General features: G+C 43.4%; 1 protein-coding gene across 4 annotated transcripts in view; it reads right to left on the bottom strand.

The window, feature by feature from the left end:
- The window catches only part of FAM107B (family with sequence similarity 107 member B), a 78,204-nt gene that overhangs the window by 35,157 nt on the left and 16,778 nt on the right, over positions 1–26,269 (bottom strand). The window contains exon 1 of one of the 4 annotated variants that reach the window (XM_086334265.1): positions 17,767–18,687. The exons of 1 other annotated variant lie outside the window; for it this stretch is intronic. Coding sequence is in view for 1 of the 3 variants with exons in the window: in XM_086334262.1 (XP_086190388.1) it covers positions 15,581–15,584 (4 nt within the window). In the remaining 2 variants the exon portion in view is untranslated. Of the gene's footprint in view, positions 1–500; positions 764–15,580; positions 15,609–17,766; positions 18,688–26,269 lie in introns of those variants that run through there. 2 more of the 4 variants (XM_086334262.1, XM_086334264.1) reach the window with 2 other exon arrangements.

Genomic DNA, 26,269 nt, shown 5'->3' with positions numbered 1-26,269 from the left:
GAGCGGGGGGGTGGGAAATGACAGCAATCTACTTGGCAATCAAGGAACACAGAAAAACAAAAGCCTGAAAACAAGGAGCCTGCGTTTAAACCAGCAGGTATCAGGTGCCACTGTGTCTGAAAAGCCTAACATAACACAGCCTTTCTTCTTACTGGAAAGGAAGGGGGCTCCAGGTTAATTAGAAAATAGTCAAGATTTCAAAACTGTATCTATTCCGAGAGCATACAGAAGCCTAAGAGACACAGGCACTTAGCTTGAGTGACAAGCAACAGATACATCAATCATAACCCAGGTCCTATAGAAACTGGGTGATATTATTCACCTTCATTCCAACAAGATGTTTTAGGGATGTTTATATTCAAACATAAAATGTTTTATGTACAATTTATGACTACTTCAAAACTCTCATATTTATTTGGTAGCTTCCACCAAGGACCTTCTCTCTTAAAATAAAGCCTTAGCCATCACCCCATCCTCCCTCCATCCAAGTATGCACTTACCAGTGTCTACAGCCCCAGGTCCTCAGCCAATAGGGATTAGGACAAGTTCCGTGAGTACTAACACATCCTCCATCAGGCCACTCACTCTGGCATCTCAATCAAATCCGTTGCTTACCAACAATACTATTCTTTTATATGTTTTCCCCACGTCTTGACACATCCACACCAGCAATACTGATTAAGAACAGGACAGCTGGTAACTAGCAAAAGCTCTGCTCAACCCCAGTTGCGCAGGAAATGGAGAACTCTGCTTCTCTCTCTCCCTGAAGTTACCCAATTTTGAAATGTTCTTATTTCTTTTGTTGCAACAGGACTCCTTACTCAAGAACTTTGCATCCAGAAACTTCCCATCAGCTTCTGACTTCTCTATAGCTCTTCTCCAAAAGTTCAGAACTTTGTATCTGTTTTAAAATCCACATACAACAGGAGTTACTGGTTAATTAAATGAAAAGGGCAAGGATAAAGGGCATATCAACACATTCATAAGGAAAATTTCTCCTCTACGTACAGGTGGTTATAAAGGAAATCATTCACGGCTTCCAGAAGAACAGCTATAAAATAATTTAACAAGAACCTGCAGATGTATCATGATAGCTAACTACTTCCCTGATGCCTTAAAAAAAAAAAAAAAAGTCTGAAAAGCTTAATTAAGACAGGATAGTTTACCTACTTAAATTTACCTACTTAATTGAAATATTCAAAAGCAAAATATAGCCAAAGGCCATGAAAAATGTTTCGTTTAAAAAGTTTTCAAGGTAATTCAAGGAACAAAAATCACTACCCTTTAGTTTATAATCTTACAAATGCCAAACTGAGTATGAACCCAAGTATTTAAGAATCCAATTCAAAAATTTTAAATTGAGTCTATAGTACAAAATCTACAAACACAACGGCACATGTGATATGATAATTAGGAAGGCCACTATCAACTTTATTTTGAAATTTCATCCATGAACCATTGGAGTTAAAATCATAAACCTTATTTTCTATTTATAAAATATATGTTAGCTTTGGGGGAAAAAAAAAAACATCTCTGAGTTACCACACTGTGTTTCTAAATTTCATTCTGTTAACCCTATACAAAAACCAATGTCAAGGACTCAGCTAAAGAACTTCCCTTCCATGCAACATTTAGACTTGCTCGTAAGCTGATAAACTTTCAGAAACACCTCAGATCAATGCCTTCCAAACTTTTCTGTCTGTAATTGTCTTTATACACAGGGACCCAATAACAAGCCCACACTAAAACAAACTGAAGTAAAAGTTTCCGGAAGTGATACCAGCCTATATACACTCTGATAATTTTCACTTTTTTTTTTTTGGTAATGCTTCTTGCTTAGTGGCTCAGTTGGGTTTGACTCTGCAATGCCATGAACTGTTGCCCTTCAGGCTCCTGTGTCTATGGAATTCTCCAGGCAAGAATAGTGGAGTGGGTTGCCATTTCCTACTCCAGGTAATGCTTCTTGTGACCCACTAAATTGATTCTGCGATCCACTAATGGCTGCAGCTTGGAAAATCTTATCCTAATTCATTTACTTAACTTCGCCACCAGCCGCTGGCAGCACTCAGGGTACTAGGGAAGACACCTGAAAATTTCCAACGGAAATGTAAACTGGAAGACGGCATGTATGCCAACTGTCACCATCCCCTCCAGATGGGAAATGCTTAAGAACCATGACCTTTTAAAAGCTTATTTGGGCTTCTACTACTAATGCTGAAGCCATCATCTTCTCCTCTGTCTCATCTTTAAAATACCATTATTCCAATCACTAAAGAATAACCTCAAATCCTTCTAGCTATGTGTAAATGAGAAAAGGAAAACAAATTAGAGATTACTTGGAGAATTACGTTTGTTCATAGTTCAGTGATAAGCCTTTTTCTCCATGATGATGAACATAGGGGATGGAGATCACCAAGGCAGTATTTTCTCCCCTTATTAAAGTGTTTTTTAAAAGCTGGTTCAACGGTTTCTCTATCCACAAATAAAATGATAGCCATCGTACAGCAATATTTAAAACCAACTTTATGGCATTTGCCTATTTGTTAAAAACTACAGTATAACTCAGCTTCTTAACACAAAAACAACAATTCTATTTACGTATTTTTTAAGAAACAGGACAAAATTCCACAGTTAACTGGAGTGAACAATGAGTAAGAGGGGGCTTCCCCTGGTGGCTGTGGTAAAGAATCCACCTGCCAAGGAAGGAGACACAGGTTCAATCCCTGATCCAGGAAGATCCTACATGCCGAGAAGCAACTAAGTCCGTGCACAACTACTGAGCCAGTGCTCCAGAGCCAGTGCTCCAGAGCCAGTACTCTGCAACAAGAGAACCTACCGCAATGAGAAGCCCGCACACCACAATGAGAGAGTAGCCCCAGCTCACTGCAACTGGAGAACGCCTCCACACAGCACCGAAGACCTAGCACAGCCAATAATAAATAACTAAATAAAATTATTTTAAAAAATAAAAAGAATCCAAAAAAAAAAAAAACCAGTAAGAGGAAGTTATCCAGTCCTGGGTACCTGCAACTCAACTGTTCGAGGTCATTTACACCGACCACATGGGAACCTGGCCAGAAAATGCTAAGGGAGGCAACTAAGAATTGATCTGTTTTTCTTCCTGGTAAAAAGAGACATGGCAGCAGTAGTGGTGGTTATGAAACAGGAGAAAGAGCTAAGCTTTAAAGTCTGAGGAGCCCAAAGCCAACTCTGCCATGTATTAGCTGGATGACCTTGGTTCACTCCAGTTAACTGATGGTATTAAGAAGCTGAGTTATACTGCAGTTTTTAACAAATAGGTAAATGCCATAAAGTTGGTTTTAAATATTGCTGTACGATGGCTATCATTTTATTTGTGGATAGAGAAACTGTTGAACCTGCTTTTAATGATTCAATACTTAAAATGATTACTCAATAAATATTAGCACGTGGGCTGAACACAGTCCTAAACGTCCCCACATAGTGAATTTTCACAACACTGGAGGTAGATTCTGAGTGCCAGAGGGGTTGAGGCAGCACTCTCCAACTTTTTTGGCTCCAGGAACCAGTTTCAAGGAAGACAATTTTTCCATAAACAGGGGGAAGGAGTGGTTTTGGGATGATTCAAGGACATTACATTTACTGTGCACTTTATTTCTATTATTATGACATCAGCTCCAGCTCAGATCATCAGGCATTAGATCCTGGAGGCTGGGGATCCCTGGGCCAAGGCACTTATCCAAATTCACACAACTAGTCATGGAAAGGCCAGAGTTCTAACATAAGTCAACTCATTTCAAAACGTGTGTGGGGCTGCCTTCTGAGCCTGGTTCCTTATCTTCCCTTCTCAGGGTTGCTGTTTATATTAACATCTGCTTAATAAGGACTCATCACTCCCATGACCCAGCATCCCAGCTGCTACCTGTGCAGGTCACCAAATATCTCAGGAGAGTGGGCTTCACCTATTCAAACTCAGAAACTTCTTATCTTTTGTTCAGCAATAGAAACCTATCTTTTTTTTTCCTTCTACCCTCTCACTGCTCCACCCTTCAAACACACCTCCCCTACAAATACCTTTTATTAACCTTAGGAAATATTTCACCAGCACTGCAGGCAAGAGTACACAACACCTATCATGAGTATGTTTACTAAGGGAAGGGAGGTGAGTGTCTAATGTTTGTTAGGCAGGGCCAAGTTGTCAGGCTTCATTCAGAGCCAAGACAATGACAGGCAGAGAGCACAAAGGCTGGACTCAGATGGCGCGGCAGGAGCGCCCTAGAACAATCACTATGGTTAAACTGTATTTACCCTGCGAGGTCCTGACCAGGGACAGAATGAAGGCAGGAGAGCGACTGAGCCAGTTGTGGCTTGGGGATCTGGCAGGAATTAGAGGGGCAGAGCCTCAAATATGCCAGGAATTCTGCTGAAGGCAATAAACCACCTCATAGTGGAGGGGAGGCTGGCATTAAATCAGTTTTGGAAACAGGAAGTACCGGGACTGAGTGGTTAATAAGTGTCGACAGAACTTTTCAAAATGGGGTTACATTTCTCCCTTGCTTTCCTGTCCACCTTAGTTCCCAAATGCTACCTCCTCCACTTCCTTACCCCTCAAAAAGTGAGTAAACAGAAGCACTGACAGGCTGGTGCCAGGAAAAGAACCAAAGCACATCAAACAAGTTAATTTCACCAACTTGATCAAAGACATGTCAATAATACACCACCACCCAATTACTGAATCCAGTCTGTTTTAAAAAACAAGGAAATTAACTGCACACGTGCCCTCAAGGTGTAATAAGCTAGCTATATATGTTAGACTTAAATTATCAGTTGTCATAGAAACAGTGGAGAGTAAATGCCTGCATAGATCAGTATTTGCCAATTTAGCTCTTTGTTTTACACTATACATCCTATCACTAATTACGTTATATACTTTCCAAGTATTAAGAATTCGCCAGTTTGGGTTTCCCTGGTGGCTCAGTGGTAAGGAATCCGCCTATCAATGCAGGAGACACAGGTTCAATCCCTGATTCAGGAAGATCCCACAGGCTTTGGGCCAACTAAGCCCACGCACCACAACTACTGACCTTATGCTCTAGAGCCCAAGAGCTCCAACTACTGAGCCCACGTGCCACATACTGAAGCCCATGAGCCCTAGAGCCTGTGCTCTGTAGCAAGAGAAGCTCCGCAATGACAAGCCTGTGCAGCAACAAAGACCCAACACAGCCAAAAATAAACAAATATTTTTAAAAAGAAATCACTATTTTGCCAAACCAAAAGGGAATACATCCCATAAGGCTGACTTGGAAAAATACACTCATAAATCTAAAGGACACAAGTTGGATTTATGAATGTTCAGAAAGCAGGACACTGCTGATACATAGCTATTTAACAATCTGAAGACATACAGTGGCTTTTTACCCTTAGGGAAAAAATTATGAAATGACCTACCAGATTAAACAATATTATCTAACAAAAGTAGACTTCCTAATACATTCATTATTTTAATTAAGTACTGATAACATTATGAGTTTATAATCATAAGTCATACAATCATACAATCGAAAGTCACTCCCACTGACATACTACTTTTTTAAAAACTGTAGTTGATTTACAATGTCAAGTTAGTTTCTGCTATCAGATCAGATCAGTAGCTCAGTCGTGTCCGACTCTTTGCAACCCCATGAATCGCAGCACGCCAGGCCTCCCTGTCCATCACCAACTCCCAGAGTTCACTGAGACTCACGTCCATCGAGTCAGTGATACCATCCAGCCATCTCATCCTCTATCGTCCCCTTCTCCTCCTGCCCCCAATCCCTCCCAGCATCAGAGTCTTTTCCAATGAGTCAACTCTTCGCATGAGGTGGCCAAAGTACTGGAGTTTCAGCTTTAGCATCATTCCTTCCAAAGAAATCCCAGGGCTGATCTCCTTCAGAATGGACTGGTTGGATCTCCTTGCAGTCCAAGGGACTCTCAAGAGTCTTCTCCAACACCACACTTCAAAAGCATCAATTCTTCGGTGCTCAGCCTTCTTCACAGTCCAACTCTCACATCCATACATGACCAAAGGAAAAACCATAGCCTTGACTAGATGGACCTTGGTTGGCAAAGTAATGTCTCTGCTTTTGAATATGCTATCTAGGTTGGTCATAACTTTCCTTCCAAGGAGTAAGTGTCTTTTAATTTCATGGCTGCAGTCACCATCTGTAGTGATTTTGGAGCCCAGAAAAATGAAGTCTGACACTGTTTCCACTGTTTCCCCATCTATTTCCCATGAAGTGATGGGACCGGATGCCATGATCTTCGTTTTCTGAATGTTGAGCTTTAAGCCAACTTTTTCACTCTCCACTTTCACTTTCATCAAGAGGCTTTTGAGTTCCTCTTCACTTTCTGCCATAAGGGTGGTGTTATCTGCATATCTGAGGTTATTGAGATTTCTCCCGGCAATCTTCATTCCAGCTTGTGTTTCTTCCAGTCCAGCGTTTCTCATGATGTACTCTGCACATAAGTTAAATAAACAGGGTGACAATATACAGCCTTGACGAACTCCTTTTCCTATTTGGAACCAGTCTGTTGTTCCATGTCCAGTTCTAACTGTTGCTTCCTGACCTGCATACAGATTTCTCAAGAGGTAGGTCAGGTGGTCTGGTTTCCAGTCTCTTTCAGAATTTTCCACAGTTTATTGTGATCCACACAGTCGAAGGCTTTGGCATAGTCAATAAGGCAGAAATAGATGTTTTTCTGGAACTCTCTTGCTTTTTCCATGATCCAGCGGATGTTGGCAATTTGATGTCTGGTTCCTCTGCTTTTTCTAAAACCAGCTTGAACATCAGGAAGTTCACGGTTCACATATTGCTGAAGCCTGGCTTGGAGAATTTTGAGTTTCTGCTATACAGTAAAGTAAATCAGTTACACATATTCATACAGCCACTCTTTCTTAGATTCTTTTCCCATACAGGTCATTACAGAGTATTAAGTAGAGGTCCCTGTGCTATACAGTAGGTTCTTATTAGTTATTTATCTTATATATAGTAGTGTGCATACTCACTGACATTTTTATTTAATGCCTGATTATAAAACAAGGATACAAAGTACCCTAGATGAACAACTTTGCCTTTAATCTAGTTTTATTTTGACTCATTCTCACTTTTTAAAATAAGCTGTTTCCACCTCACTAGCTAAAATCAAATTTTGTTTTCTCTTATAATGGTTCACTGCTGGTTTTACAAGATCCCACTCAGTGGCTTGAAATGACTGGATGTTACTTATTTCCTCATTACATCTGTTACTGACCATTTTCTTTACAATTAATCCAAACAACACATTCTGTCAAAGGGCACAGGTCCAAGCACCAAAAATGCCAGATCTTGGTCCCAGCTCAGCCACTGCCAGGCTCTGTGGTTCAGAAAAGGATCATGTTCCTAGCGGTCAGTTTCCTCATCTGTGAGCCCCAGACCAGGAGACCAGCAATTCTCACCAATCAGGACAGACAGACACACACACACACACACAGAAACAAACACAGCACAGACTGGACACAGACACACACACTGGACACAGACGCACACACACGCACACACACACACATGACACAGACTGGCCACAGACACACACTGCGCCAGGCAACACAGTCACGCTCCAGCAGAGACAGGCCTTTCTAAGCCACTCCATGTAAGCCACTCCCTAACCCCACAAAGGGGAAATGTGAGAACTATTTTTGCCCATCTTTAGGTATGCATGCTAAATTGTTTCAGTCTGACTTTTTGCAACCCCATGGACTGTATGTAGCTGGCCAGGCTCCTCCATCCAGGCAAGAATATGGGAGGGGGTTGCCATGCCCTCCTCCAGGGGATCTTCCCTACCCAGGGATTGAACCCATGTCTCCTATGGTCCTATACTGCAGTGGATTCTTTACTGCTGAGCCACCAGGAAGCCCTATTTTTTTAGGTATAATACAAAACAATAGGGTGACTCTTCAGAAGATCTGTGATCAGAAGAAATTCAGATTAAATTCTGTATCTGAAATGCAGCCCCTCACTGCTTGTACGCCCAGACTCTCCATGCTTGGAGGCGACCAGGCAAAGTAAGAAAGCAAACCAGTAAAACAGCACAGCACTCCTCTCTCAGCATTCCCTATAATAAAGAGCACTACTGGATTAATAACAATTAATAACAATTGCTCTAAAGAGGCCTTCCATCCGGTCCTCCTCTGTCATCTGAAACAACTGATTTCACCATCAGTAATTTGACATCAGAAATTTACAATAAACTAGTCCATGCCCATTCTTCCCCAAAGCACAGAAGATCTCCAAGTGCTGATAGTGGAGTTTCTCGATTGTTCCTGGCTCAGCCGGGATGCTGTGACTGAAAAAGCAAATACATTGGTCAGCACTCAGCTTGCCAGCCGTCAGCCAGGTCACAGTATTCTCATCGGTCACAGCCCCGACAAATGACGGTTCTGCTCTTGACACTGCAAAGCTGTACCAACCACTGGCTGGACTAGCCCCTTCCCACATGTTCTTCCTGCCGGGAACCTGTAGAATGCGACCTAGGCCACCAGCCAGGCCTCACAGTTAAGCCGCTACGTTAATTTCGGGGTGAAAATTTAGGAGGTCACCTTTTCATTGTGTGTGCTCAGTCGCTAAGTCATGTCTGACTCTTTTCGACCCCATAAACTGTAGCCTACCAGGCTCCTCTGTTCATGGGATTTCCCAGGCAAGAATACTGGAGTGGGTTGCCATTTCCTTCTAAAGGGAATCTTCCCAACCCAGGGATCAAACTCGCCTCTCCTGCATTGCAGGCAGATTCTTTACCACTTGAATCACTTGAGAAGCTCAACCTTGTTATTACTGCTTCTCAAACACACTCAGAAAGCAACAGTTTCATGGCTAAAAATGCTGTCCCAATGTTCTCTTCATTATCAAAGAAAAAAAAATGTTAAAGCAGGAAGCCTGCACTAAGAATTAATATTCCTCCCACGGGACTGTCTTAAAATACAAATGAGGTGAGGTCAGGTCTCTCACCACAAGCTTCTCTAAACCCCGACCGTGGCTGTCACTCCCTATCCAGGTGTACTTCTCACACCTCGTCTCCTGCATCTCTCTCCAGACCTTACTCCCCACCCTCCAGTCCCACTGGCCTCCTTTCATCTCTTACCTAGTTTGTGTTCATGCCAAGTCCCCCCACCACAACTCATCCCCGTCGCAAATCTCTCCCTACCACTGGCTCACCCTTTAATCTCCACTCATACACCATCTGCCCAGATCACCCTATCTAACCGGGGTCCTTCCACCATTTGTCTCTGTCCTAAGCTTGCATGCTGCCCCCCAGCCCCCATCTGGAACTGTCCAATTTACTGCTGGGAACATGTTTTTTGATCATCTCCCATCTAGGTTTGGCTCCCCCTGATAGCTCAGCAGTAACAATCTGCGTGCAGTGCAGGAGACCCTGGTTTGATTCCTGGCTTGAGAAGATGCCCTGGAGAAGGGATAGGCTACCCACTCCAGTATTCTTGGACTTCCCAGGTGGCTCAGACAGTGAAGAATCTGCCTGCAATGTGGGAGACCTGGGTTTGACCCCTGGGTTGGACCCCTGGGTTGGGAAGATACCCTGGAGAAGGGAATGGCAACCCACTCCAGTAGTCTTGCCTAGAGAATTCCATGGATAGAGGAGCCTGGTAGGCTACAGTCCTTAGGGCTGCAAAGAGTACACAACTGAGCGACTAATACACTGTCAACCATGTAGGTATTCGGGCTTCCCAGGTAGCTCAGCGGTAAAGAATCTGCCTGCCAATGCAGAAGAGGCAGGAGATACAGTTTCAATCCTTGGGTTGGGAAGACCCTCTGGAGTAGGAATGACAACCCACTCCAGTATTCTTGACATAAAAATGCCATGGACAGAGGAGCCTGGTGGGCTACAGTCCATGGGGTTGTAAAGAGTCGGACATGACTGAGAAACTGGGCATAAACGCACTGTTCTAAACAGCGTGCAATTAGCAGGAACAGAATCAAAGCTCCTGCCTTCGTCAAGTCTATCTTCTGTATTGTGGCAATGATTTCAGAGTATATCCTAAATGTTTCCACAATTCATGATTACGGTGATGCAATAATAACACTTCTTATGTCTTACTTAGAATCTGTGATACCGTCCAAGCCACATTAAGGACAATGACAGAGACCAGAAATAATTAAATTCAAAGACTGGTTTCAATTATAAAAGGAAGAAATCAGTAAGTATATTTGGAGTACATTTCTTAGCCTCCAAAATGCTCAACTCATAAAAGCTGACTAAAATTAAATTAGAATATTTCCAAATTTAATGATGAATGCTTTAAGGGTGCGCCCAAGTAGAACAGTCTCAACTGTTTTAAGCAGAGAATAGAATAGATTTTTAATTTAGTAAGACAATGTTAGGACAAGCAATTAAGTGATTTCCTATCCCAGTTTATACTTCAGAATCAGGTGTGCCTTTGTAAACAGTCTTGGGAGAGACTGCAAACATTAACAGTCACTAATTTATTAACTAAAGCCACAGAACTGTGTGTTCAGTTGGAAGAATCAAAGTAACAATGTTCATATCTTTAAGATGATAAGTAGTGGATCCAAAACTGCTAATTTCCTGCTTTGTGGGTGCTTAGCTGCTTCTGTAGACATCTTAATAATCACTTAATTATTATCACAAGGAACATAAAACAAAGAAATAACAGGATGGAGTCCTCCACTTTCAGGAAAACAGACCATCAGCATATTTGGATTCCTGTCCATAAAGAACAAAAGCCACCACCGTGTCAGTTACACAACAAGGAGTACACAGGCTTCCTAAACCCAGGTGTTAGCAGGGAGCTCATCCCCAGATGTGAACTGCCCTTTGCAGCTCTGTGTACACACTTCCACTTCCAGCCACACGACTGTAAAGAGAAATACACAACACACCGCTGACAAAAGGACTTAAAATAACTGACAGGTTAATGAGATGCTAATTTCCAGGATGTTTCTCAACTTCTAAAGGAGCTGTACTATCACCATAGGACAAAATCCTTTTACCATTTTACTTGGGTAAGAATCTGTGTTTGCTTCAGGTGTAGCAGAAATGAGGAAAAGTAAATTGTGTCCTTGCTATAAAGTCCCACCATCAATACTTCGCTTGAATAAGTCCTGAATAAAGTTTCTCTAATAAATCAGTTAATTGTTATCCAAAGAAAGAGGGGAAAGTTCTGAGGTTGAAAACAGACATAGAAAAGTTACATTAATCTGATAAGTAAATAAAAACTTAAAGGAGGGAAAGGGATCTTAGTTACCACTCCAACTATGAAAACTGGGATTTTCACATACAAGGTAACCTTTGGATGAGGGAAAAGGCTTAACAGACACACTTACTTCCCTATTTAAAAAAAAAAAAAAATTCCCCTCACCCAGGTTTTGGAAGTAATGTGATCCTAGAAAATTTGGAAAATCAGAATAGTATATAGAAAATAAAATATCATTCATGAATGCATCACTAAACACATCCGTATTTTGATATATTTTCCTTTCACTTAATACATATGTCTTTTCATTAATTTTTAGCAAAATGAGGGTCACACTAAGTAGACAATTTACTACATATGTAAGCATTCCATCCGTGATAAAATACTTTTAAAATATGGTTGCATAATATGGCATTAAACTGGTTCACTTTTCCTTCTTCTTATTCAAAAAGAAAGGTAATTTAATGAATTTTAACATTAACAGAGTAAGAAAAAAACCATTGCCAGAGTGTCAGAATCCACACTGCGCCATCCATAATTCCCTGAAAAGGTTATTTCAGTATTCCCACCTTAACCAGCTATGTATGTGCATGAGGCTGGATTTTCTGCATATACTTCAACTGAAACAACCTACAACAGCCTGAATGAAGAAGCAGACATGAGAACTGAATTATTTTCTATTAGAGCTGGTTATGAAATAGATTTGCAAAAATGTAAAACAATGCCACTAGCCTCACTGTTGTTTCAATTTTGCAGAACAGTTTTGCTCCATTTTTAAACATAATTGAAGAAATGTGCACAAAAGTAAAATCACGTTCATCTTTCTTTTTCTGTTTTGGACACATTTTTCAATACAAATGATCTTTTCCTAAACTGTAATGGGTTTGTAGTTATTTTTGTCATTTTTAAGTGAAATTTTTCAACTTTCTCAGTTTTAATTCCTAACAATAAATAATAGTATAATATTAAGTAATATTAAATAATTTAATAAACAATAAATAAATAATCAATAGATATTACAACAGGCAAAGGTCTTTTGAGGGGCCACAAGTAATGGGTTGGCCAAAAAGTTTGTTCATGTTACATTTCATAAGATGGTACAGGAAAACACAGTCTAACTTTCTGGCCAACCCACTGCTTTGTAACAGTGTAAACGGGTCCTGATATCCAAAAGTTTGAGAGCCACTAAGCTGGAGAATAAAGGGTCTCCTTAAACAAATAAACCTATGTATTATTTTGTTTGCTCGTAACAAACTTCTACTCAAAATGAGACTTCTCCAAGACCTTTGATAGATGAGGAGTGTCTTTGTTGAATGGAATCCTTCCTCTTCTGGCCCACATTTAGTTTCTAAATAATCAGGTCCCCAAATACTTAATGTATTTCAACACTTTGTTACCCAACACTTTTTTAAAGCAGATATTGCAAGGAAAACAGAACCCTGGGAAATCGGAGATATAGATCTCTGACCACAACTACCTCTCCACTTGTTGCTTAAAAAATACAAAAACAATAAATTATCGAGACATCTGGGGTAAGAGCAGAGTGATTCAGATGATGGTACCTGATACACACTTATCTTCACAGTTATCATCATCTGTTTTTACTTCTTCCTCCTAGCAAACTATATAAGCGATTCTGTCAACTCCGCAGGGTCAGCAACACATGCTCCCTCCCAACCACCAGGCCCAGAACTCGATGGAAATAAGAAAACACCCACTTAGTGCCTGTTACAACTTTACTTTCTAATCAACAACACTCCAGTCAAAAACTCCAAAACTGTCATATCATTATAGACATTCCTAGCATCTCCAGAAGAGGAATTCTTCTCTACCCTTGTTCTGTTTTTCCAAAACATATGGTTTCTACAAAGGAACCAGTCACAGGTTTTATAAAAAATCACGTTGAAAATAAAAAACTCTTTCATTAAAACACACATTTACTGGGACTTCCCTGGCGGTCCAGTGGCTAAGACTCCACGCTTCCACTTTAGGAGGCATGGGTTCAACCCCTGGTTGGGGAACTAAGATCCCACATGCCCATGGCATGACGAAAATGTTAATTAATTTTAAAAAGTAATTAATTAAAAAAACATGTATTGCAGGTGTAGCAGGTGCCCAGCTCCCCGATACTGAGGACAAAGCAGTGAAAAAAACCAAGTCCTGCTCTCATGAGGCTCACATTCTAAGAGGTAAAGCAGACCCTTAACGGAGGAGGAGACATGACAGGCGCTGGGTTTGAACAAGCAAAGCCCAGGAGGCCTTGAGAACAGGAAGATCATCCTGAAGAAATACAGACCCAGGGAGACCCCTTCACAGCCACGTGGAGGCACAGACCTCAAATACAAGATGCATAAGAAGAAGAGAGAGGGGGCTCAAGACAGGAGCATAGTAAAACCAGAGATCTAAACTCACCTCGGGGCACAGTGGAGCCGTTCCCCAAAATAGACGCTCTAAGATAAACAAGGTTGATCAGAGAGAACAGTGAGATCCCCACGAGACACACGGTGCTTAGAGGCCCGTAAAACACACACGTGAACATATATAATAAAACAAGCACTGGACATGGTACTTGAGCTCGGGAGTCAAGATAAGGGCTGGCTGTGTGGATTTGGGAGCCCCAAATCTACAAGCAAATGAAGCCAAGGAAACCACTCATATTACTCATAGGGTGGCAAAGGTGCCCTCCAAAACCCCCAAATACCAGAGGGAGGACAAAGAAGAGGAGCCTGCAAAGGATACCCAAGGGGAAGATCCAGAAAGAGAAGGGAAGGCAGGAGAGAGCAAGATCTCAGCAGTTCAGGGATGTGAAAATGTTTCAGAAAGCAGGATGTTCTTAGGGGTGGCCACTAATGTAGCTACCAAGAAATACGAACTTCTAAACCACCTTCCTTAGTGACAGAAAGAGAATTCGTCTATGAATGAAAGCTTCAAAAGCTAAGCCATTATTACTTAAGATGGCATGTATTGATTGCTATTGAAAATTTTTGGTTTTATATACTTTTTATTTTTAAATTTATGATTATCATTTTGGCTACACCATGTGGCAGGCAAGATCTTAGTTCCCTGACCAGGAATCGATCCCATGCCCCCATGCATTGGTGTTGGTGTGATATGTGTGTGTGTGTGTGTGTGTGTGTGTGTGATCTGTTTGTCTACATCAACATTACCTTGTCACCAAATATCTGTGCACATCTAGGCGAGACAGGAGTGTGAAGTAGTAGGTAGCAAAACAAGCCAAAAACACTGTGGAAATTATGACACCTCAATGAAGGACAGCATTTAAATCCCTTTGGGTCATTAGACAGATATGAAAAGAGACTGAAAATATTGTTTCCACAATGGACACCCAAAAAAGGCACCCCCCACCAAGGAATAGGCAGCAAATTAAAACGAAGGCCTATCAGAATGTCCTGTTGCTGTTTTTCCAAGTTTGTGCATCTTATACCCACAACCATCAGGGAGAAAGTGGAGATAAGAAGCAAAACAATTACAAAGCAAATAAAATTTTGCTAAAATGAAGCACTTCAATGCACACATCAGTCCTGTAGTTTTCACTGGAGAGTCACATTGTACCGAAGTGGAGATCTTCAAAGAAGAAGCACAATTTAATCACCACGAGCCCAGGCACTGGATGAAACCCGGATAAAATAATGGAGACAAAACTTACTGAATGTTGAAAGATATTTTTAAAAGGTGAGCAAAGGGCAACTCTGGATCCAGAGTTTGATAAGAGATGCTAGGGCATTTGAAGAAATTGTTGGGGAAAAAACATTAGTTTACAACTGCAAGACAGCCTCTTACAGAGCTCTCTCCCTGGCAAAGACATGACACCCCGAACTATAACAAGACATGACTTTTTATTTAGTCATGTGTATGTCTGATGTTTTGTTAAACCCACTAGTTCAAGTTCACACACCTGAAGGACTATTCAATGACCCAGGGGAAGATCTCAAGGTTTACTATGACCTCAGATATTCACATATTTATGCTTTCATCATGAACATTCAACATTTTAAAAGCCATCCTCCAGGAAGATAAAGTTTGCCCAGAAAATCACCCCACACATGTTACCTATTCAAGGCATAAGCGACCACATGTTAAAGAGGATATATGTTAATCTCTTCAGAATCATTCAGGCTCCTTGTTCAAGGCAACAGATGAAAAGACCACAGTAGGAACGCACCTCCCAACAGTAACACTTTTTTCTAGCGATAAAAGCAAGGCACCCAGAACAAGAATTTACCACCACCACCACCTCTCCCCCACCAAGAAGCTCTCTTGCTGGAAATTTTTAAAATGAAAACTAAAGTTCAAAGGGAGTCACTGCAGCAACTTCAAAAAGCAGGAAAGTTTGCATACCCATCTCTGCATGACTTCATCTGGCATAGAAACGAGAGCAAACAATGAAAAACAAACCGTCCGACGCTGGACCCTGGTACGGGTTACCAACCTTCCAGAACACACTGTCTCCAGCAGCACATGTGCAGAAAAACATCCGCAGCGCTGACAAGTAAATACCCTCTATACAGGGTAATTGAAACCTATCAATGAAAGCAAACATTTCCCCCTAAGAATCAGCTCCCTCAATAAGTGGTATAAACACACACACACACACCGCAAATGCACTGGGATCTCACACACACGCCCCGCAAATGCACTGGGATCTTACACACACACACACAATTGCACCATGATCTCCCCAGGTCTGCATGTGCACCATCCCCAGCCTGACATTCACACACCTTGATCACCCTTGATTGACCTTTCCAACTACTTATAATCCCCTTTCCAACTAGAGGGGGATTCCCTAGTGGCTTAGTGGTGAAGAATCCACCTACCAATGCAGGAGACTCATGTTTAATCCTTGGGTTGGGAAGATCCCCTGGAGAAGGAAATGGCAACCCACTCCAGTATTCTTGCCTTGCCTGGGAAATCCAGGAGGTCGCAAAAAGTCAGACATGACTTAGTGACTAAACAACAACACTCTCAACTAAAGGAGGTGAAATTTAACATTCTCTGTAACCCCCACAGTCTCCGTAGCATCCAGGCTTTGAGATAATGCAAACCTATACTTTTAATGATCTTAATTCATGACATTACAGTCCACTCGTGAAATATGCTGGGATGTTTCTATTTGGGGGGGAAGCGTTTAATACAGTGGGGAAAAAAGCATCAGGGGAGCTAGTCTTGAGCACTAGTCCCCATTTCATATAAATACCTGAGTGACCTATGGGCTGAAGGGTCTGTCCCTCTAAAACCAAGGAAGTTTCCTTCTAGGGCTAGATTACCGATACTAAATTAGTAGGAAATACCAAGTCCAGACCAAGACAAAGAGTGTGACACAACAACCGCGGAGGCGTGATCAAGACATAACATTCCATGAGTTGACCTCAGCTCTGATCCACGGTCCACGTCAACTCCTACACCAAGCCTGCCACTCGGGCTGCAGACTCTCCCAGGCATGCAGCCCCATCTCATTCCACACCCTATACGTAGCAGGGAAGGACCCCAGAGAGACAGGAGAGACAAGTTCCAGGGAAAACCCTGAAAACTATTTACAAACAATGCTGTCTGACTCCCACTGGGCCCACCTGAATTCCTTCTAAGTATATCACTCTGGACACATAATGCTTAAAACAAACAAGGAGGCAGAGTTAACCTGCTCTTCAAGCTCCTACTTTCCTAGCCCATCCCTCCCAAAACACAGGAAGCACTGCAGAGTTCTCTACGTGATGAGTGCCATAGACCCGGGAGATGCTGAAGTGTTCTGCTCTACAATGCCCATTAAAAAATCAGTATGGTTTAGTACAACGTACACACACACACACACATTTCACAAAACAGTACTGATCCTTAATACAGGCAAACGTTTCCTATTGTATGTTTTAAAATGCTGACTATTACCCACAGTATAAAAGACAGATCTGTCAACAGACAGATGTGTTAACAAAATATAGCAGATACATACAATGGAATACTACTTAGCTTTAAAAAGGAATGAAATTCTGACTCATGCTACAACACGGGTGAACCCTGAAAACGTTAAGTGAAGTAAAAACAAGCCACAAGATGACGAATACTGTGTGATCCCACGCAGTATACGAAATACCCAGAGTCATCATTTTCACGAGGACAGAAAAGAGAGGGTGGGTACCAAGGCAGGTGGAGGGGGAGCAGGGAGTTAAGTGTTTAATGAGGACAGGGTTTCCATTTGGAGAAGATGAAGACAGTTCTGGAGATGGATGATAGTGATGGTTGTACAACAATGTGAATGTGCTGAATGCCACTGAACTAGTTATACACTCAAAAATAGTTAAAATGGTAAATTTTATATGTATATTTTATCACAGTAAGAAACAGGAGTGGGTTACCTGGGGACCAACAATTCGAGATGGACCTATGAAGACGCGAGGGGGAGTCTCCTGGGACTGAGCTCCAGGTACACAGTATCAGAAACCAGTTCAAGGCCAAGGGCACAGGATTAGGCCTGGCCTTGAAGTCACTGGCCTTTCATTCATGTTAATTCACTAGAAGGAAACACTAACCTGATCCTCCTATTTGGCCTCCCAAGATCCCGACTTCATGCCAAGTTGTTGTTGTTCAGTCGCCCAGTCATGTCCGATTCTTTGTGACCCCATGGACTGCAGTACACCAGGCCTCCCTGTCCCTCACCATCTCCCGAAGTTTGCCCAAGTTCATGTCCACTGTTTCAGCGATGGCATCCAGCCATCTCAACCTCTGACGCCCTCATCTCCTTCTTCCCTCAATCTTTCCCAGCATCAGGGATTTTTCTAGTGAGTCAGATGTTCTCATCAGATGACCAAAATACTGGAGCTTCAGCTTCAGCGTCAGTCCTTCCAATGAGTATTCAGAGTTGATTTGCCGTAAGACTTACTGGTTTGATCTTGCTGTCCAAGGGACTCTCAGGGGTCTCCTCCAGCACCACAGTTTGAACGCATCAGTTCTTTGGTGCTCAGCCTTCTTTACATGCCAAGATGGAAGCTCAAATCATGTATTCTGCAGAACACGTTTCCCAAACGTTTCCCTCTGCGGCTTACGGAGAAGACAGACCACTCGGTTATCCTTGGTAATTACTACCTAGCGCCCTCTTATCCCCTGCTGCTCTGCAAGTAGGAGAAGCCATCTCCCCTACCGGAAAGACAACTGGCAGTCCAGCAAAGGCCCACATGTGAGAAAAAAGCAGTGTCTCTGTGCTGGAAACCCTGGTTTCATGGACTTTCTGATCCAGTGGTGGGGCAAGGGCAGGAAGAAGATGAGCAAGGAACCAGTGAGCAGACAAGGTGTCTGCAACGTACCTGGGAAGGAGGGCAAGTGGGCAGGTAAGAGGCTGCAGGTCAGGGGCTGGCTCTGGAAAGGGTGATGGAGAGGCTCAGGACCTGGAATGAGCTTTCCAGACGGCAGCCCTGGAGAGCCCGTCCAGCCCCGGGCAAGCGTGAGCTTGGCTTGTGTAGGAAAAACAGAAAAGAGGCCAGTGTGGCTGGAGCACACAGAAGAGGGAAGTGGCTGGAAACTAGGTCAGGGAGGCGGCAAGGCGAGGCCAGCTTCTGGTCGACTTTCTCACTTATAGGAGCGGCTGATGTAGGTCTCAGAGTTCCAGATCACTGAACACGGTGGGACTCAACTGGCCTGAAAGATGCTAAAAGCCGCCTCCCCCTACCCCCAGCCTGATAAAGTCATCAAGAGGTCCCAGGGGACGTCTAACTTGGGCTTCATCCACAGGGGCCCCCAGCCGCGGTAGTTTTGTTTTTTATTTATTTTGGCTGTGCGTGTCTTCACTGTGACTTGTGGCATCTTTAGTTGCTGGATCTAGTTCCCTGACCAGGGATTGAACTCAGGCCCTCTGCGTTGGGAGCACACAGACTTAGCCACTGGACCACCAGGGAAGTCCCACCGCAGTAGTTTTTAAATCAAAGCCCAGGTAAGGAGGCAGGCAGTGGGGAGTTGAGGCTGATTGATCAAGATTGTGTAGGATGCTTCCCAGGGCTGACAGCTTCAGTTCAGGCATTCTGCTGCTGTAGTCTTGGTGACAGCAGATAAAACTCCAGACACATTAAAATAAAACCCATCTCCAACCAAAGAACCTATTATCAACATCCTGTTTGCTTCAAGTAACCCAAAAGATTCAGGTTTTCTAAGCCACTCCCAATTTTAAATATTCTTCTTTGTCAACCCCAGAAATGTAGGCACGGTTCTCACACAACTCCCTCTGCTCACGATCAGAGTAAAGATGATGACCATACCTCTAGGAGATGGATAACAGTTTCAAAAACAGCACCAGAGTACTCAGGTTTATGTTATTATCAATACCCACATTTTTAAATACTGAACTGAATGCTAACTGTATTATATGCAGGCACTCTGCAAGTGTACTCGCTGTATTCTTATAAAACTCCATGAAGTGTGTACTATTATTATCCTCATTTTACTGATAAAGCTATTAAACAATAAACTGCAGACCCAGAAGGTGGAACCAAGCAGCATGATTGAGAGCCTCCGAACTCACATGACTTCTCTATTTAAAGAAACTGGACAGAGAAAAATATACATTAGACGGCAGTCATCCAGGCAGAGAGGAGGACACGTCCTTTTCCACTTAACTAATATGATGATCTAGGTCTTATTTAAGATCCAGTTAGGACTCTTTGGAGAAATATATGTAACCCAGAACCAAACAGACTATATGGAAAGGACCTGCAATTTATTAACCACAAGTGACATGAAATGCAGAACCATGGAATGCACCAGAGAGCTCAGACAACAGGAAGCAAGCTCACCTTCCTGGGCAAGCAACCACCCACCAGCCCCTGGCCCTTTTCCATTTTAATAATCCTTCATCTAGGGGCGAGCACAAGCTGGCAGCACAGCTCTGTTTATTTTTTTTAAAAGGGGTCACAGAATTCGTGGCCTGACACGGCACCCCACCCAACTTGTAAAGATAGGGTGGGTGGAGATACAGGAAGAAGACAAGGCCCCACCCAACCAACCGGCACATTTACTCACCAACATCAGCTGTGGGAAGGATGGGAAGTTCATAGAGGAAGTAATTAACCAACAGAAGCCAAGGAAAGGAAAACACACAGACACACAAGACCCTTCCACTCACTAGAAAGGTATTTCCACACTGCACTGGGACCCTCTGCAGTGTATCACAAGGCTGATTCTTCTCAGGTTCCAAGGCCTGGGGATACAAACTAAAGTATGGGACACTTTCCCCTTAAAGGATCTGTTCTGTTGTTGCTGCTGTTGTTGTTGTTGTGTATGTGCATGTGTTTGTGTTTCAGGGCAAGTCCTTTGCAGAGCGGTTTCAAGCTCAAGAAATGTGGGACCAAGTAAACACTGCTTTTAAAAGAAACTCCAGGCTCCTCCTGCACATCTCCGATGCTCACCCACACTGAGTCTGAAACAAAGTCTGAAAGCAGAGGCCCAGCCTTCCTCCAGTGCTTTATGAACGTTATGAAGCTGGCCCAGCCCCACTCAACAGACAGCCACACTCAGGGTCTGAAGCCGGCATCTGAGCCCGACCCAGAGCAGGACTTAGGAAGAAGCCCTGACCCTGAGTAGGATGAGATTAGGACGACAAGGTCCTGCCCTGGGAGTTTCCAATCAGAGATGGAAAAATGCAGTCCACGATCAAGTGACCACAGAGAAACCCAAAGATGCAGAAGTCTCTCCTGCAGGGGCGAGGTGCAGTTGGGGTCTGCTCTCTCAGCCCGGGTCGGGGGGTGGGGGTGGGGGGCACGCAAGCCCTCTGAGCCTTGCTCCCAATTCATCCCAAATAAAACTATCAAAGTGCAAGACCCTATCAGATATTAATAGCTTGTCACCTCTCCTTCTGTGGAATACAGCTCTTATCAGAAGCACAGAGAACCCAGGGCAAAGGGAACAAGAAATACGCAGGGTATGTTATCAACAGCCCCAGATGGCACCCTGGGCTCTGTTCCCTACCCCACCTACCTGTCCTCCCCCACACCCCAATGGCCAGACCTCAAACAAGACTTCCCAAAATCGTTCTCATCAGGATGACCAGTAAAAGGACACAAAGCACCCACCACCTTCTCTCCTCCTCCTTTCTTCACCAGTCCCTGCCACCAGGGTGCTACTGGGGGTGGGGCGTCGGCACCCAGGAAGCCCCAGGGAGAGAGCAGGGTCTCCTGAGGAGCTCCAGGTGAAGAGGTGCAATTAGATATGCTGCTGGTACAACCGAGTGACAATTTACAGCATTAGTGGATTGCTGCCCAAATAGGAGGAAAACCAAGAGAAAAGAATGCTGAAAAACAGAACATAATGCTAACACAGAACATTCTTCAGAGTTCAAACAAGGAGCAAAGAGATAGCAGCCAAGCTCCCTCAGTGGGGCAGGTAATAAACCTCAGGCTTACAGAGGAACCTCATGTCAAACAAAATTTTGATGGGGATTTTTTTTATGCACACAGCAAATACTTACCCGCAACTGAGGAAATATACAAAGGATGATGACATGATCTATCAGCCAGACCAGGTCACTTTGAGCGTGGATGAAGGCTCTACTAAAGTTACACTGCGCAAAGAAGACGTGGATCAAGCTGCCTACAGACAACCTAGGAGGTACCAGATGGGCTGCTCTTTTGCCATTCACTTCTGACCCTGGGTCCCTCTTTACTGGTAAGGCTCCCCTCATTCAGCAATCAGTTCCTGTGCTTACAGGAGCCCACAAACCAACAAATAAACAGAGTGAGAACCTTTATCCAGCATCCTTGGACTCCTGGCTATGGGCGACCTACTGACCCAATTCTCTGCTCTGCTGGCTGGCTCAGATTCCTGACCCAGAGTTTCACTCTCACTTCTCATCATATCCCCCCTACTTCACTTCCATCCTAAACCACTGAAAACCTTCCTTCTCTACAGAACTCATCTATGTTTCTAAGATGCTTGCCTATAGGTCCTAAACCTCAGCTCACACAGGCTGAATGTCTGCATCTCCCCAAGAATCACTGCTGAAACCTTAACTCCCAAAATGATGGTATTTGGAGGTGATGAGACCATGAGGGTGGAGCCCTCACAAATGAGATTAGTGCCCTTACAAGAAAAGACACAAAGGGGATCTCTGTTCGCCATGTGGGGATACAGCAAGATAGCCATCTGCAAAATAGGAAAAGGGCCCTCAATGAGACATCAAATCTGCCAGAAACTTGATCCTGGACTTCCAGCCTCCAGAACTGTGAGAAATACATGTCTGCTGTTAAGCTGCCTGGTCTGTGGCGTTTGTTATCACACCCGAGCTGGCTCGCAGCCACATCCACACCCTTGAGCCCAGTGGTCTCTCTGGCCCTTCATCCTCGGCTTCCTAACCCATCTCTCCAGCTACCTCTGCTTATACAACCAGCACAGCACTTCAGGTGCAGAAGGTCCATGAGAGTGGTAGGGCTGACGCAGGCACTCTGAACCTGTGGCAAACTCAGTCTGGGTCCTAATGGAACTAAACTGCTTTGTTCCAGCAGGTGGGTGAAAATCGCCAGCTGTGATGTCACATGCAGACCTCAGTGTGAGGGGAGCAGACGCAGGGAGGACACTGACGTTGGTTAGCCCCTACCTGCAGGCACCCTGCCAGGTGCTTTACCTGCAATCCCTGCCTAAGACTCACCTTGTAGAATCGAAAACACTGGGCTCACAAAGAGAAAAGAACTTACCTCCCAAGGTCTGTCTGACAGAAGGTTCATCTCTTTCTCAAATGCCAGTGTTAGAACCAATTGATGACAACCAACCCTTGAAAAAAAGACTTGCAGGGAATGGTGATGTGAGAAGTACATTTCCAAAATCATGGAAAGAACTCATATATTTACTCTTACATAGTCTCATTTATTTACATTGAAAGACATCATATATTTATTCAATCCATAGGAAGTAGCTTAGCCCTAGAAGTCGAAATGTGGACACCAGACAACATTAGCAAAGATAGTTCTCAGGTATTTAAATAAACACCGTGGTTTCTGTTTATGGTATAAGTAACTATTTTTTAATGTTGAACATTTTAAAGACTTCATATTAGAATGAATAAGAACATACACATCAAAAAAAAAAAAAAAAAGAAAGAAAGAGTAGGATGACAGAACCATGTGAGGTTTTTCTTTAAACGTTCTGCCAGTGCAGGGGACACAGGTTTGATTCCTGGTCCTGGAAGACCCCGCATGCAGGGCAACTAAGCCCGTGTACCACAGCTACTAAGCCGGTGCTCTAGAGCCCGAGAACCACAACTACTGAAGCCCACACACCTAGAGTCCATGGTCCACAACAAGAGAAACCATGGCAATGAGAAAGCCCGGGCACCACAATGAAGAGTAGCTCCCACTTGCCACAACCAGAGAAAAGCCTGGGCAAAGCAATGAAGACTCAGCGCACACACAACACACACACAAAACACATTATTCTGTTTCTGCAATAAAATCATTGCCAACATCCTAGGATGCCAGAAACTAGGATGTTTTCTCTTTTGTTTTTGCTTGTGCTCTTTTGTGGTGGCAAGTGCCAGTCCATGGGGCCGATGGGGGTAGGCAAGGCATGTCAGAGCAAAGGAAGCTGTGCTGGATTAGCAATCAAGGGAAGAGAGGTCTGGTCCTAGGTCTACATTAAGAAGACTTGTAAGATGTTGGGGTCCTAGCTTCTCTGAGCACCAGTTTTCCATACAGAATCCCATATTCTGGAAGGCCTCGGCCCCCTTCAGAGCCTAAGGCTTACAGAGAACGGAGAGTGACAGACGAGAGGAACAGTGGGATGTGTATTTAAAGAGAGCTATAAAATGAGTCATCTGTGAGTAAAACGTAACTTATCTTCATTTAAAAAGTCATATTAACCTACATGGCGGTGGTAGAGAGAACATCTAACGTTTACAATTACTGTGAAGAGGCTATAAAAAGGCAGCATTTGCAATGAGTCAGCGCTGCGCCACGGTCCGCCGAGAAGCCCATGCAAGCAGCATCTCCCAGGCTGTCTCTGCAGGTGGCTTTGTTTCAAACACAAACGGAGAGGGGGGAGAAAAACCAGTGTTGGCTGAGCCCATCATTGCAGATTCAGCTGTATGTCTGACACAGGAAGCTCACGAAGAACTGCAATTTAGAAACAAATTCTACTCTGGGCGCCTACACAGATCGCTGCAAAGCCAACTGGGTTTTTGTTCTACAACAAACTGTTTCAGGTCACCCATGGACCAGGATACAAAACATTTCCAAGTGGAGATTTCCCCGGACGTTACCAGGGTCTCCACATTTCCCTTCTCCCTCATATACTCAAGAGGATACAGACCATCTCCTCAAAACGACACATCTGCGGCACCCACACCAGGCTCTGTGAGGGCAACATGGACAGAAACAAAGTGAGTCTTGCAGGCTTCAGAAAGGAGAAGCTAACACAACACCAACACCCTCTCCTGTTTCCAGAAGCAACGTCTCACCTCCACTGCTCCCTCTCCATCATCCTTCACACTCTTGATCCCAAAAGCAGACCTGCTCCTGATGAAATCTCTGCCATAGGACTGCCTGGAATGTGACAGAATGAGGAAGGGGAGAGAGAGGAGGAGGAGGAGGAGGAGAAGCAAGAGATGAGGAGACTTTCAAGGAAGGAGCTTCTGCTTTCCAGGCCTGCTGCAAGGAAATGCCTTGGTGAGGTTTTCTAGAACATAAAGCTTAGGTAGTTTTTCTCTTTGTTTGTTTTTAAGAATGCTCAAAGCAACTTTTTTATCTTCCCAAACTCTTTTAAATGCTGAGTAGTCAAGTTACTTATTGTTTTCCATTGACCATATTTACATATTAGAGTTGGTGGGTTTAATATAAATCTTTAGAGTAAATGAAAGCCATGGATGGAAAGGCAATGTTTATGGGCTGTCAAGAATAATTCCTTTAATAAGGAATAATAAAGTTAAAATAACAATAGTGATAAGGGGGAGGAGAAAGGAAGAAAGAAAAGAAGAAAGGGCTAAAGTAAAAGGCAGAACCAGAGGGTGAATAAACATACCTTTTCTCTAATGAATATACAGTCATCCCCCAGTATCAGCACAGAAGGGTTCCAGGGCCAAAACAGACACCAAAGTCTAGATAAGATAATCTCTTGATCTCTAAGGCTTCCTCAAGCTCAAACCCTTTGTGACAATGCAGGGTAGTTTCTAATTTCAAATTCTAGGTTTCCAGTTGTCGGACCTTTATGATATACTGGTCACAGCTACGATTTATTTGATACCAAGATGTGCAAGATCCTTAGATGAAGCATCCATCCTCCTATACACTGTAAAATCATCTCCGGATTACTTATAATACTTGCTGCTGCTGCTGCTAAGTCGCTTCAGTCGTGTCCGACTCTGTTCGACCCCATAGATGGCAGCCCACCAGGCTCCCCAATCCCTGGGATTCTCTAGGCAAGAACACTGGAGTGGGTTGCCATTTCCTTCTTCAGTGCATGAAAGTGAAGTTGCTCAGTCATGTCCGACTCTTAGCGACCCCATGGACTGCAGCCTACCAGGCTCCTCTGTCCAGGGGATTTTCCAGGCAAGAGTACTGGAGTGGGGTGCCATTATGCAAATACTATGTAAATAGTTGTACACACAATATAGATGTTTTGCAAATAATTATCAGAATGCCACAAATTCAAGCATTTTAGAACCTCTGGAATTTATCAAAAGTTGGTTGAATCCACAGACACAGAACCTGCAGATACAGAGGGCCAACTCTATCTGAGTTCTGTGTGATCTTGGATAAATCATTGACGTCTCTAGGCCTCAGTGTCCTCCGCAGTAAAATACAGTCAATTAAAGTCCTCCATCCTGGGATGAGGATCCCATAAATGACACACAGAGAGCATTTAGCACGTGCGTAAGAAACACTCACGGGTTAGTGACTGTTAGTGTGGGGTGAGTGCCAGTTCCAAGTCAACCACTAATGAGCTGTGTGGTCTCGGGTAAGGTAGTTAACACATCTGAGTGTTGGTTTAGTCACCAAATAAAAATGAGTCTAAATGAGATGATCTCTTGATCTCTAAGGCTTCCTCAAGCTCAAATCCTTTGTG

This window comes from Bos grunniens, chromosome 13 (genome assembly GCF_055505025.1).
Source record: "Bos grunniens cultivar Pamir isolate PY7600 chromosome 13, Bosgru_T2T1.0, whole genome shotgun sequence".
Taxonomy (NCBI): Eukaryota; Metazoa; Chordata; class Mammalia; order Artiodactyla; family Bovidae; genus Bos; species Bos grunniens.
The sequence above is the reverse complement of the archived record's forward strand: the minus strand, read 5'-3'. Positions and strand labels throughout refer to the sequence as shown.